The sequence below is a fragment of the Bufo gargarizans genome, chromosome 7, assembly GCF_014858855.1.
Source record: "Bufo gargarizans isolate SCDJY-AF-19 chromosome 7, ASM1485885v1, whole genome shotgun sequence".
Taxonomy (NCBI): domain Eukaryota; kingdom Metazoa; phylum Chordata; class Amphibia; order Anura; family Bufonidae; genus Bufo; species Bufo gargarizans.
In genome coordinates, this window is record NC_058086.1 from 165,543,273 (window position 1) to 165,558,552 (window position 15,280).

Below are 15,280 nucleotides of genomic sequence, written 5' to 3' on the forward strand. Positions count from 1 at the left end.
ATCCTGAGGACAGGTCATCAATATATATGGCCTGCACAACCCTTTTAATTATCTACAGGACGGGTGATGAAAGTATGGGACCTCCGTGCATGTGTGATCACCGCTGCATCCAAACTCCTGTAATGGGTGATCGGGACCCCCATTCGAGCGATCATTGGGGGCTCAGCACTGTATCCCGCGGTGATTATACATGTATCATCTGCAGCTGTCCTGTGCGTTTATTGATGAAAGAATAATGTTTCTCATGGTCTACACGACGTAGCTCGACTCATAGGGCACAACTACACTGAAACATGTGTCGCGCGACCATTTTTATAATGGTAGTCGATGGTGTTGCACTGCAACATGCGACATGCTGCGACAAGACACTCGCAGAAAAATCCATCTTGAATGGTTTTTTTTTGCGACTGTCGTCTCGCAGCATGTCGCATGTAGCAGTGCGACACCATAGACTACCATTATAAAAATTGTCGCGCGACAAATGTGGTCGTGTAGACCTAGCCTTAATCCGCACCGTGTGCAGGTAGTCGGACTAGTTGTCTCAACACAATTGCTGAGTGAAGCCTCTGGCCTCACATGTATGTAATAATATAGATACAGTGGCTATAAAAGTCTACACACCCCTGTTAAATTGTCAGGTTTCTGTGCTGTAAAAAATTTAAAGCTAAATCATTTCAGAACTTTTTCCACCTTTTTAATGTGACCTATAAACTGTACAACTCGATTGAAAAACAAACTGAAATCTTTTAGGTGGAGGGAAGAAAACAACAAAAAAAAGCAAAAATAATTTGGTTGCATAAGTGTGCACACCCTCTTATAACTGGGGATAAAGCTGTGTTCAGAATTAAGTAATCACATTCACAATCCTGTTAAATAGGAGTCAGAAGTATTACGAAGAAAAACATCCAAGCCAGGCTACATTTTGCAAAAACACATCTGAAGTCTCCCAGAAGCATGTGGGGAAAGGTGTTATGGTCTGATGAATCCAAGTTTGAACTTTTTGGCCATAATTCCAAAAGATGTGCAGAGTTGTTTTTGCACCAAACAGATCACCAAAAGAACCCCGGCCCCACAGTGAAGCATGGCGGTGGCAGCATCATGCCAAGGGGCTGTTCTTCTTCAGCTGGACCTGGGGCCTTAGTTAAGCTGGAGGGAATTCTGAACAGTTCCAAATAGCAGTCAATATTGGCCCAAAACCAGGGGTCGAGTGGAGGGGGAACGCGTGGGAACGGCGTTCCTGCACTTTTTTCATGGCAGGAACGCCGTTCCCTTTCAAGCCTCAAGCCAGGAGAACGCGGCTGAAATCAGGGGGTGAAGCGCACTGTGCAGGGCAGGCTAAGCGGCTTCACAGCTGTCTGTGACTCCTCTCATGGTGCCCCGCCCCCTACTGACCTCATCTCCTTCACTTCTTCTGTCGGCCTAATACGCTGCGAGTATGTTCAGTCACTTCGCAGCTGACACATAGGAGATCATTTAGAAGTTCATCATTAAGAAAAGTTTGTCCCTGGGATTCGAACTCACGACCTCTACACATCAGAGGCAAGGCATTTACCCTCACAGCCATGAATGCTGTCTAGGTAGGTGCTTAAAAAAAAAAAAATATAAGACTTCTACTTATATCTAGTGTACTGATACCTAGTGTACAACCATACACATGACAGCTGCCCACTGTGTATGGATGTAGCAGAGCTGGGTGTGTTGGGGCAGCTGTCATGTGTATGGTTGTACACTAGGTATCAGTACACTAGGTATAAGTAGAAGTCTTATTTTTTTTTTTAAGTAACTACCTAGACAGCTTTCATGGCTGTGGGGGTAAATGCCTTGCCTCTGATGTGTAGAGGTCATGAGTTTGAATCCCAGGACAAACTTTTCTAAAAGTGGTTTTTTTTTTTTTAAGACTCCTACTGATACCTAGTGTACTGATACCTAGTGTACAACCATACACATGACAGCTGCCCCAACACACCCAGCTCTGCTACATCCACACACAGTGGGCAAAGTTACCTACAGTAGAAGTCTTATATTTTTTTTTTTAAGCAAATACCTAGACAGCATTCATGGCTGTGAGGGTAAATGCCTTGCCTCTGATGTGTAGGGGTCATGAGTTCGAATCCCATGACAAACTTTTCTAAAAGTGTTTTTTTTTTTTTTTTAAATACCGGACTGTTACTTTACTGCCACGGGGGAGGCGGGCTATTGGCGCCATGATACTGGCACATGAAGGGGGTAGGAGAGAGGAACTTGATACTGGCACATTAGGGGACAGGGGGAGAGGATGGCACTGTGATATTGTGTTTTGATCACAATGTGTACATTTGGCTCAGTCCGCAGCTACACAAATTACAGCGTGCTAGATTTTCTGTGCTTTTTTTTTTTTTTTGGAGGGGGGGGGGGGGGGGGGGGGTTGCAGTGGATCTTGGGTGAGTTCCCACACTTTTTTTCCCAGGACTTGACCCCTGCCCAAAACCTTCAGGCTTCTGCTAGAAAGCTGGACATGAAGAGGACCTTCATCTTTCAGCATGACAACGACCCAAAGCATACATCCAAATCAACCAAGGAATGGCTTCACCAGAAGAAGATTAACGTTTTGGAATGGCCCAGCCAGAGCCCAGACCTGAATCCGAGTGACAATCTGTGGGGTGATCTGAAGAGGGCTGTGCCCAGGAGATGCCCTCGCAATCTGACAGATTTGCAGTGTTTTTGCAAAGAGTCAAAATGTGCCATGCTGATAGACTCATACCCAAATAGACTGAGCGCTGGAATAAAATCAAAAGGGGCTTCAACAAAGTATTAGTTTAAGGGGGTGCACACTTATGCAACCATATTATTTTATTTTTATATTTTTTCTTCCCTCTACCTAAAAGATTTCAGTTTGTTTTTCAATTGAGTTGTACGGTTTAGAGGTCTTATTAAAGGTGGAAAAAGTTCTGAAATGATTTATCTTTGTCTTATTTTTTTACAGCACAGAAACCTGACATTTTAACAGGGGTGTGTAGACTTTTTATATCCACTGTATATATAGCATAGACTCCAGACATCTGCAGCCTGACCACCTACCTAACCCCCTTGTGGCTGAATGTTCTGAGTGGATATGAGACGATAAGCAGGGACACGAGCTGTTCTTGTTAATTGCTGGTGCAGGCTTCACACCCCCGACACCTTTTTGGCACCGGCCGGCGATTACCAAGAATAACCTTCCTGCTGGATGGAGTCTGCAAGCCGCAGATCACAGGTCACTTTCCCTGATGAGTTCTCGCATACATAATCTTCATTAAATCCTGCAGCATTTTTTTTGCTTTTCTTCCCAGTCAAGGCAGGAAAGGTTAGACACCGTCTGGTTTCCCTTGTCGCTGAGCTGCCGCACAACAGCCCAGATTCCCAGTTTCACACACCTGGACTTCCCAGTTAAAGGGGTCGTCTCACTTCAGTAAGTTGCATTTATCATGTAGAGAAAGTTACGTACTAATGTATTGTGATTAGGGATGAGCGAATCGACTTCGGAAGAAACATCCAAAGTCGATTCGCATAAAACTTCGTTGCAATACTGTACGGAGCAGGAGCTCTGTACAGTATTAGAATGTATTGGCTCCGATGAGCCGAAAGTCTTGCGAGAATTCGGGTAATAAGTTCATAAATTAATCTGTACTGTAAAAAAACATTTCCCGAACTTGGGTTCGGTTCCAAGGTACCACTTGGAACCGAACCCGAGTTTGGGAAATGGTTTTTAACAGTACAAATGAAAGGGGTATTCCCATCACATACAATGGGGGCATATCTGGGACCTGCACCTACAACGAGAATGGAGCGGGGAGAGCTGTGGCTGCAGGACCCCAGATTTCCTGGGGTCTGTCCACCACCAAGCACTGCTCCCATAGAAGTGAATGGGAGTGCACCGCCCCTGCTCCCATTCATTTCTATGGGGCAGATGGAAAAAGCCGAGCCAGCGCTCGACTATTTTCGGCAGCCCCATAGAAATTACTGGAGGGCGGCTACGCATGCGCAGTGCGCCCTCCGTTCATTTCCCCGCTCCGTTCTCATTGTAGGTGCGGATACCAGAGGTTGGACCCGCACCTATTAGACAATGGGGGCAAATCCTAGCGATATGCCCCATTGTCTGAGATGGTAAAACACCTTTTAAATTATGAAGTTATTACCTGAAGTCTCGCGAGACTACACGAAGCAATAACTTCGGCTCATCGGAGCCAATACATTCTAATACTGTACGGAGCTCCTGCTTCACGCGAAGTAGATTCGCTGGCCGGGACCATGGGAGCGCACATAGAATAATGCTTTTTCCTATATTGTGCAAGCACGACCACCACTGATGGATTGCAGGGTGGTCTGTAACCTTGGAAACGAGCAGTGTATAAAGTGATAGAAAAATGAATCCAGCCAGCAAAGGAAGCAATATGGAGAATAACAATACATTAGTAAGTGCTTGTATTAACTTTCTCTACATGATAAATGCCACTTACTGAAGTGAGACAACCCCTTTAACGCCACGATTCACAACCCATCACTGTTTAAGGGGGACTCATAGGATTCTGCCCATTGTTGGCACAATAAAAATTACACAAATTACACGGGAGCCACGAGCCGGCAAAAAGAGAACCCCCCCCCCCCCCCCCCAAAATGTGCCCATTATAAATCGTTAGCAGAGACAAATATTTACACCCTGTCCATATGCAGAGGCCCACATGCGGTGTAATTAGTAGCAAGGACTCCATCCACTCGGACTGGACTATTTGGGTGCTGGAGGGGGTGACTAGCCCCATGGAGGGAGTAAAAAGGCATGTAGTGTGCCGCCTGTCCAGCCTTGTTAATGCATTGAGATTGGACGGCCTCTAAATGCTTATTAATTCTCATCCTTAATATCAAATAGGTGGAAATTAAAGGCAGAATCGTATGAACTGGACATTTACCTCTAAAGGTACTTTCACACTTGCGGCAGGACTGATCCGGCAGGCTAAAAAGTCGGACATGCAGGACTTTTTAGTCCGGCGGCTTTCGCCGTGCACTGCCGTGCTGCGCCGGAGCTCAGCCCCCGTCCCCATTATAGTCAATGGGGGCGGAGCGGTGGGGCGGAGCGGCGGGGCGGAGCGGCGGTCCGGCGAAACAGCGGAAGGACGGATCTGACAGGGAGACCAGCCTGCCGGATCCGTCCTGGCTGTACCCTAAGATAGACACAGATGAAACAACGAGTCTCTGAGTAGTTCTAATATATGCAAATGAGCCTCTAGGAGCAATGGGGGCGTTGCCGTTACACCTGGAGGCCCTGCTTTCTCTGCAACTGCTGCGCCCTCTGCACTTTGACAGGTCCAGGCAGTGTAAACTTCATCACACCTGGCCCTGTCATTGCTCCTAGAGGGTAGTAATCAGTTTGTAGTGGGGGGGTGGGGTAGCATCCTGTGCTCCCAGAAACTGCCAAAAAAACGCACACAGAGGCGGATATTTCATAGGGGCCCTTCTGGTCAGACATGCCCAAAATGGCTTCACCTGCAAAATATATTTGTCACTTGTTTACAGGACACTTGATAAATGTATGATTGCTGGGATCCCCACCGGCCACGAAAGGGATAGCCAATGTTCCCACGTCTGAGCGGTGCATGTGCTCTGCTGCTCTTTTCAATCTTTATGGGACTGATGGCGCTGGCAGTGTACAGGGCTGGTCTATCGCCATCCGTCCCATTGACTTTGAATGCACTGGTAGTGTGCATGTGCGACCACTGCTCCATTCACATGGGGGGGATATAGGCGTGTAGTTGATGGGTATAATCGGGAGGTCCGAGCGACACACGTCCCCCTATGTGAATGGAGTGGTGAGCATTCGTGACTGAGACCTAGAAGTGGAGTGCTCGTTCATACATGCGCTCCACCACTCCATTTACACAGAAGACTTGACCGGTGGGGGGTTCTACTGGTCTGACCACCAATGACCTGTCTTGTGGATCGGTGATAAATGTCTTTTTGTGGGTCAACCCTATGGCATGCAGTATACTGTACAAAAAGGACCTGCACGGTCACCTGCCGTATATATGTATTACACATGAATTGATTTCTACTTTGTGCCGTTCCTCTGTTATTCCTCCTGGGAACGTATGTATAAATTGACAGCTGGGCGTTCTCATGTCGCTTGTCAGTAAGGTGTCTCCCTACACTGGTTAGACAGTATCCGTGTGTGTAGGAGCAAGCTCTGCCGAATAAAAGTGAATGGTAACACCCAGTTGTCTATTTTTGTATATGGTTTCTGGAGGAATAAGAGAGGGAAAGGCACAATGCGGTTCTAAGAACAGGTTACAGTGTGTGACGGAGTAATTTATAGAGTCAGTTTGCAGTAGGTTTGTGTCTGCAGAGAGTCTCCTCTGTCATGGCGAGACGTCCTCGTCACTAATGATTTGCCGTCTGACACTTGAGACCCCGCCACCGTTTTGGGGCGATCGGAGCCCCGCATCCTGATCTGAATTAGAGAAGGCATCCCATATCCCAAGCGCTCTTTGCTCAGGTCCTCTTCCACTGAAGCATGCCTGGCCTCCAGGTCTTCGGCAGGAACCTGTCAGGCTCATTGAGCGTCAGATGAAGCTGACATTTAGAATACGGCAAACCAGACAGGACTTTTTATATATTTTTTTTCCTTGCCAGATACGCTCAGCCTAAACTTCTTGAAGCGTCCCCGTTTACCCATCGCATGCTGCTCTTGGGACGGATACGGGAAGCAGTCAGCCTTCACATACAATCTTTCTTCCTAACGACCCCTGCCAGCTTTAGGAAGATGGCTCCCGACCCCCGGGGATCACTTGCGTCCAGGCCGCTTTATCATTTTCCAATGCCATTTTCACCCCAACGCCTTCGTAGTTTTTAAATGTTCAGGCTCGTGTCTAGGTCTTTCCCATAAAGCGTCGCTGTGGCGCGAAGGTGCCCAAATGTTATGTATAGTGCCGCCTCATTGTACACTTCTTGGAGGGTCACAGTCATCAGATCACATCATTTTCATACTTGTGTACACCTGCGATGTAGGAGAAGAAGAGTAGCACGAGGGGCGTAGGTCCACACACACGTTAGCGTAGAAACCATACTGTAACAGTGACTACAAGGAGGGAAACCCTTGCGGCCAACAGAGGGGCCCTACCCTAATTGCTTTGCGTACAGTCACCATTCTTTTGGCGTGCCTGGCCACGCGGAGAACTGCAGCTGGCCCCATTCACTTTGAATGCAGCCGTGCTTCAATCCCCAGCATAGCCAGTTAAGCACATGCCACTATGAGGGGGCTGCAGCTCTCAATTAGTGCTGTGGCCCCTTTATTCTTAGGATCGGTAGTGGTCCCCTTAAAAAATAAAAATATAAAAAAAATAATGTTGCCTGCCCACAGCCACCACTAGAGGGAGCTTATATAGTTACTGCATGCACATTGATAGTTCTATAGGTATAAATAAGTCTGTATGCAGTGAGCTCCCCCTTGTGGTGGCTGCAAATAAAGCAATGGAGTTATTATTATATATATTACAGCAATATTAATGTCTGGGCGATACAGATATGAGGAGGGTTCTCGTATGTAATAAGAAACAAAAGTAAGCACGGACTAGCATAGTGACAGAGGGGGAAGCCGCAGAGGATTACCGTCTGAAAAGGGAAATGGAAGGAAACGGTAAGGGGGGGGGGGGGGGGGGGGGGCGTAGAAGCTGCTCAGGTGGCGGTTTAGAGGCACTAGGGGTTATTGTAGGCTTTCCTGAGGAGGGGAGTTTCAGGTTGATTGTGGAAACTCCATGTTAGCTGGAGGATTGAATTTAAGAGTATGAGGGAAGCATGGGGGAAATCTTGTAGGTGATTATGTGAGGAGAGGGTAAGCGGATATGAGAGGTTTTGGGAAGTTCAGAGATTACATGTGGGGAGGTATCAGGAGATTAGGTCAGAGATGTATGTAATTCTGCAAATTAACTATTTGAGAACCAGGAGACGGGCTTATGCGCTCGAGCACCACTCCAGCAATGCCCCTCTGATTTTCATCATGCCCCCCCGCCTTTAGATTGACAGCGCTAGACTGCATTCATGCACAACACCTTCAGCTTCATCCAGACGAGCGAAGATGTGCAGTCAATCTAAAGGCAGGGTGGAGAGATGTGAAGCAGAGAGGCGTCATTATGGCGCACCAGGGACATCACTGGAGCGGTGCTCGAAGCACATAAGCCCGCCTCTTGGTGCTCCAATAGTTCATTTGAATAATTTTGCAAGTTCATTTTTCTGGGGAACGATACCACCGACAGACATAAGACAGGTATCGTTTTAATCTGCATCATTAACCCTACCAGGCTATATGACTGGTTAGGGTAAGGATGATCCTGGCGACAGAGTCTAGACTCGACAAGATATTACATGTAGGGAGGTATCAGGAGATGAGGTTAGGGAAGTATGGAGGGGACTGGTTGTGGGAGATATCAGGAGATTAGGTCAGAGGTGTTTGAACGGACACTAGAAATGTTTGAGTTGGAGGTGGTGAGGACACTGATGTGCGGTTTGTAGTACAGGGCGGAATTGGACCGGAGTCATTAACGGTGATTGATGGGGTGGGGGCTGAATAACATGGGGGAATGAGGATGACTTTAGTTTTCTCCATGTTGAGTTTTAGCAGGAGATACAACCCTTAAGGTTCAATATTGAAATCCACACAGAATTTTGGACTTAGAAAAAGTAAAGTGTTGTCGCTGTGCGCTATAGGGGACACATTGAGTGGCATAAAATGTTGGGTATATGTCATAAATGTGTGAGATGGGAGTACCCCTTTAAGCATAACATATTCTTTATTTGACTGGTTTATTTTGTTTTCTTCTCTCTTAGGCCAAAGAACTTCAACGCAAAGACGAAGAGCTTAAAAAACTGGATGCTTTTCACAAAGAGCAACTGGCGAGCATTGAGAAGAAGGTAAGTGTCCCCCAGAGGAACAATATGGAGCCTAGGAATATTGGAACTGATTTTGAGAGGAAATTGAATATATCCTCACGAAATGATGCTGTAGGGCATATTAAAAGAGCTTTACCAACTTGATGGTGCAATTATATTCACTTAGTAGCATTTGCTCCCTGCTGTGAGATATTAGAAGAGACAAATAGCTAAAATAACTAAAGAAGTTTGCCTAAACAGGGATTGTCTCTGTTTCTGTATTGGGAACCTGCTAGCTAATAAGGTCCTGTGATCACAGCAGCCTCTGCAGAGATGGGAAATGTGGCAAGTTTAATATGTGATGATATGGCAGCTGTTCATGCCTAGCGCTGCTCCACTCCTCTCATGCCTGCCGGTTATTTCACCCGCTCCAGGTTTCCGTTGGTCCCGATCTGCCGGTGTCCCTCTACCCCTGCTTAGTGGGCCCTAGTTGCTGGAATAGCGCTGGTCTCCCTGAGTCCTTATTCCTGCTGGCTCTGCTTCTCATTGTCCATAGGGTGCACGCACATGCTCTGTCCAACTCTTAAAGGGCCAGTGCACATGCACTTTCAATCTTCTCTGGACTATGACTGGCCACTGTAGAGTGTTTTAGACACCTTACCTTGTGGGCAAGGTGCATGAGAAATATGTTCTAGTACTCTAGTGTCCTGCTTTGCTGGTCATGTACCGATTTCTGACCTGACCTCTTCCTGATCGCCGTACTGACGCTGAGCTGCCCGCCCTGACCCTGAACAGTTTATTGGATTTCACAAACTCTGCCTCGCTGACCTAAACCTGTCCCTGTGCCTTATCCTTCAGTGCTCTGCATTGGTGTTTCTTTACCCCTGTGGGTTAACAGTCACTTGTACAGAAACTGCTCCAAGAGTTAAGAGCCTGGTAGTTCGCAGACTCCAGTTTCCTTTATTAAAGGATGAAGACCAAGGGTGGCTACATAGAGAACGCCCAAGCCAAATTTGTTCAGGTGACGTAGTGGATCCACATTCGCTTTGTAACAGGTGCTAGACTTGTAGACACAGTGTCCGGGGCCGGGCTGCAGCTCCACTGCATGTGTGACAGTACAGACTATGATGACTTCCGGTTTATGAATGAAAAATAAAGGAAAGGTCTGTAGCGCAACCAGCTGAGCTTTAAGGGAATTCTTCACATCTTGCTAGTGATATATCTTAGTCTTTCCAGAATGTCTGCTGCGTTTTTTTACTTGTCATAATTTTCGCCCACTATTATTTTAATTTTTTGCAGTTTCCTTGCATAATAAAAAATGCATCAAAGTAGAGCGTCAGCCGTGGCAACTCCATGCTGTGATTGGCTGATTAATGTGTTGTGTAAACAGAGAAACAGATCAAAGAACTGTAGCTGCTGTTTAGGGAACACAATTGCGCAGTCTGTAGGCTTCTTACGGCTTTTTTATACTAATAATAATAATTGTTTGTATAGCGCCAACATATTTCGCAGCGCTTTACAACCAGGGGTTCATGTACACATTGCAAGGAATCTCCGTAAGTGTTTAAATATAGCGTCCTCCTCAGTATTTTGTAGAATGGAGAAAGAAAACATAGACAGTTTTTTTTCTGTACTCCACTGTGATAACTTGTATTTACAGGCCCAAATTGTTAGGCTGCACTACTGAGATTTTGACACATTCCTTCAATTTTTCTCTCAGGTGCAGTGTAACGATGGAGGTGTGTATGTGTTCCTAATTAACCGAAGGAGCAGTATTATAGTATGTTATATTCTTGTACATAGGAGCAGTATTATAGTAGTTATATTCTTGTACATAGGAGCAGTATTATAGTAGTTATATTCTTGTACATAGGAGCAGTATTATAGTAGTTATATTCTTGTACATAGGAGGCAGTATTATAGTAGTTATATTCTTGTACATAGGAGGCAGTATTATAGTAGTTATATTCTTGTACATAGGAGAAGTATTATAGTAGTTATATTCTTGTACATAGGAGGCAGTATTATAGTAGTTATATTCTTGTACATAGGAGCAGTATTATAGTAGTTATATTCTTGTACATAGGAGCAGTATATAGTAGTTATTCATGTACATAGGAGCAGTATAGTAGTTATATTCATGTACATAGGAGCAGTATTATAGTAGTTATATTCCTGTACATAGGAGAAGTATTATAGTAGTTATATTCTTGTACATAGGAGGCAGTATTATAGTAGATATATTCTTGTACATAGGAGGCAGTATTATAGTAGTTATATTCTTGTACATAGGAGCAGTATTATAGTAGTTATATTCTTGTACATAGGAGCAGTATTATAGTAGTTATATTCTTGTACATAGGAGGCAGTATTATAGCAGTTATATTCTTATACATAGGAGGCAGTATTATAGTAGTTATATTCCTTGTACATAGGAGGCAGTATTATAGTCGTTATATTCTTGTACATAGGAGAAGTATTATAGTAGTTATATTCTTGTACATAGGAGCAGTATTATAGTAGTTATATTCTTGTACATAGGAGCAGTATTATAGTAGTTATATTCTTGTACATAGGAGCAGTATTATAGTAGTTATATTCTTGTACATAGGAGGCAGTATTATAGTTATATTCTTGTACATAGGAGAGTATTATAGTAGTTATATTCTTGTACATAGGAGCAGTATTATAGTAGTTATATTCTTGTACATAGGAGCAGTATTATAGTAGTTATATTCTTGTACATAGGAGGCAGTATTATAGTAGTTATATTCTTGTACATAGGAGCAGTATTATAGTAGTTATATTCTTGTACATAGGAGAGTATTATAGTAGTTATATTCTTGTACATAGGAGCAGTATTATAGTAGTTATATTCTTGTACATAGGAGCAGTATTATAGTAGTTATATTCTTGTACATAGCGGGCAGTATTATAGTAGTTATATTCTTGTACATAGGAGCAGTATTATAGTAGCTATATTCTTGTACATAGGAGGCAGTATTATAGTAGTTATATTCTTGTACATAGGAGGTAGTATTATAGTAGCTATATTCTTGTACATAGGAGGCAGTATTATAGTAGTTATATTCTAGTACATAGGAGCAGTATTATAGTAGTTATATTCTTGTACATAGGAGCAGTATTATAGTAGTTATATTCTTGTACATAGGAGCAGTATTATAGTAGTTATATTCTTGTACATAGCGGGCAGTATTATAGTAGTTATATTCTTGTACATAGGAGCAGTATTATAGTAGCTATATTCTTGTACATAGGAGGCAGTATTATAGTAGTTATATTCTTGTACATAGGAGGTAGTATTATAGTAGCTATATTCTTGTACATAGGAGGCAGTATTATAGTAGTTATATTCTTGTACATAGGAGGTAGTATTATAGTAGTTATATTCTTGTACATAGGAGGCAGTATTATAGTAGTTATATTCTTGTACATAGGAGCAGTATTATAGTAGCTATATTCTTGTACATAGGAGCAGTATTATAGTAGCTATATTCTTGTACATAGGAGGCAGTATTATAGTAGTTATATTCTTGTACATAGGAGGCAGTATTATAGTAGTTATATTCTTGTACATAGGAGGCAGTATTATAGTAGTTATATTCTTGTACATAGGAGGCAGTATTATAGTAGTTATATTCTTGTACATAGGAGGCAGTATTATAGTAGTTATATTCTTGTACATAGGAGGCAGTATTATAGTAGTTATATTCTTGTACATAGGAGGCAGTATTATAGTAGCTATATTCTTGTACATAGGAGGCAGTATTATAGTATTTATATTCTTGTACATAGGTGCAGTATTATAGTAGTTATATTCTTGTACATAGGAGGCAGTATTATAGTAGTTATATTCTTGTACGTAGGAAGCAGTATTATAGTAGTTATATTCTTGTACATAGGAGGCAGTATTATAGTAGCTATATTCTTGTACATAGGAGGCAGTATTATAGTAGTTATATTCTTGTACCTAGGAGCAGTATTATAGTAGTTATATTCTTGTACATAGGAGGCAGTATTATAGTAGTTATATTCTTGTACATAGGAGCAGTATTATAGTAGCTATATTCTTGTACATAGGGGCAGTATTATAGTAGTTATATTCTTGTACCTAGGAGCAGTATTATAGTAGTTATATTCTTGTACATAGGAGGCAGTATTATAGTAGTTATATTCTTGTACATAGGAGCAGTATTATAGTAGTTATATTCTTGTACATAGGAGGCAGTATTATAGTAGTTATATTCTTGTACATAGGAGCAGTATTATAGCAGTTATATTCTTGTACATAGTAGTTCTGTACAAGGGTATATGTGAACCAGAATCCTGGAAAGTTTTCAGTCCCGTTCTGTACTCTTTTTAGCAGCTTGTACAGAGTACAGTATTATCTAGAAGGCGACGCTGACGACAGAAGAAAAAAACTCCTTACCGGATAAAGAGAGTATGAAATATGTGTTGTCTCCTGAGGACTGATGGGAGTAATATTGGAAATAAAAAAAATATATTAAACTTCCCTTTAATTCCCCCTTTACCCTGTGACTCTGTAGCCGCGTTCCCCATTTTACAGCCATCCAGTGACTTGCAGCGAGACGGCCCCGGAGCCACAGGTTGAAGGCCGTGCGGTTTATCAGCTAACTTTGTTTTTAACACAGGAAATCCAAAAGTGCGTTTATTAGGTCTGTAAACTGTGGAAAGGGCTTATTTGGCAGCGAGGGGAAATGAAAAATCCAGACGGCGGTTCTCATAATCCCACAATAAAGCTTAATTCTGTCAAAAAGCGAAGGGAACAACAAGCTTCTTTCTTTTTGTGGTTTCCATTCTTATAAATGAAAGCCGTAGACGCTGCGCACTCCTTCTTTTTTATTAGCTACTGCTTTTATATAATTTCACTTTCATTTACAGAAGGTACACAGACCTTGACATTTTCTGTTTCTATAGTCACAACCATGAAGCGTCTCTTTATACTTATTGTATTTTTCCTCCTTTCCGTTCCCCTCCCCTGTCCGCCATCACGTCGCCTCCTCGTCCCCTTATTTTTTTTATGCACTTTCAGGTAAACGTAACCCAGTTATCCCGAAGTCCGAAGTACTTGGTGTTTTCAGGGAACATGGAAAAAATAAAAAACATAGCTATAAAACCCTAGCTGCTAATTAATGCTCAGGCGCACGGCTTAATGCTGTCACGCTATACATTTTGTCATGTTCATTTATATTTTGTTCTTTCGCTCTTCTCAGTGGGAGGAATGAGGCTCGGTTGATTGAAAGGGCATTCAAGGATTAAATAGGTTCCCATATATTCTGCAAAATATTCTTCTTCGTGGCGTCTATTTCCTTCCACCGGTAATGATTCTGCAATTTGTCATCTTTGGGAGACTTTAATAAAGTTTGTTGAAAGACCTAATTGGGTTTCCGAACTTCTTGATGGGTGGCATTGATATTGATTGTCCCATCGTGGGTAGGATATTGGGGCTCCCGAATTGAAGGAGACTACACCGTCCCGTGGGGGTGCTCTCCACTCATCACTATGGGAGCCCCGAAAATAGTCAAACAAGTGCACTCGGCTGTTTTCCAAAGTGCCATAGCGGTGAATGGAGGGCACCAACTCTTTGTGCACCGCTATGGGACTGACGAAAATAGCCAAGCCTGCGCTTGGTTATTTTCGGATCTCCCATAGCGGTAAACAGATGGTGGCCGTTCATGCTCAGCTTTAGGGCTCATCCAGGCGGCCGTATGCTCTCGGCAAAAATACTGAATGCTATCGTTATCTTGCGGATCCGCAAAAAAAAACGATCCGCAATAAAACGGAAAGCATTCAGTATTTTTGCGGACCCATAGACTTCGATGGGGCCATGTCCTGATTTTCACGGACAAGTATAGGACATGTTTAATTTGTTTTGCGGAACAGTGGAATTGAAACGGGCCCCATAGAAGCGAATGGGTCAGCATCTAATCCGCAAAAAAAAACGGATCCGCATTTTTGCGGATAGCATACGGCTGTCTGAATGAGCCCTTAAAGTTGCCTTTAAAGGGATACTTCCATTTGGGACACTGATGGCATATCAATAGGATACATCAATGTCAGATAGGTGCAGGTCCCATTTCTAGGACCTGCACCTATCTGACATTGATGTATCCTATTGATATGCCGTCAGTGTCCAAAATGGAAGTATCCCTTTAAAGACGACTTTCAGGCCATGTTTTCCCCTTCTGCAGTCACATTGCTTGCCCTAAAGTGTCTCGTAGATTTACACATTCATTGTAGAGGGAAATCCAGCCCCATCATTCGTTTCCGCCTGAACGGTTCACAACTGCTCTAAAACCTCATTTTAATGGGTTCGTAGGCTGCTTTATTCTGTAAACAGCGCCACTCCTGTCCACAGGTGGTGCGA

The 15,280-nt window shown here is 43.3% G+C and overlaps 1 protein-coding gene across 3 annotated transcripts in view; it reads left to right on the top strand.

The window, feature by feature from the left end:
- Positions 1 to 15,280, top strand: part of CHCHD6 (coiled-coil-helix-coiled-coil-helix domain containing 6) — a 226,176-nt gene that overhangs the window by 66,146 nt on the left and 144,750 nt on the right. For all 3 annotated transcript variants that reach the window (XM_044301385.1, XM_044301387.1, XM_044301386.1), the window contains one exon: positions 8,830 to 8,913. In XM_044301385.1, coding sequence (XP_044157320.1) covers positions 8,830 to 8,913 — 84 coding nt within the window. The remainder of the gene's footprint in view (positions 1 to 8,829; positions 8,914 to 15,280) is intronic.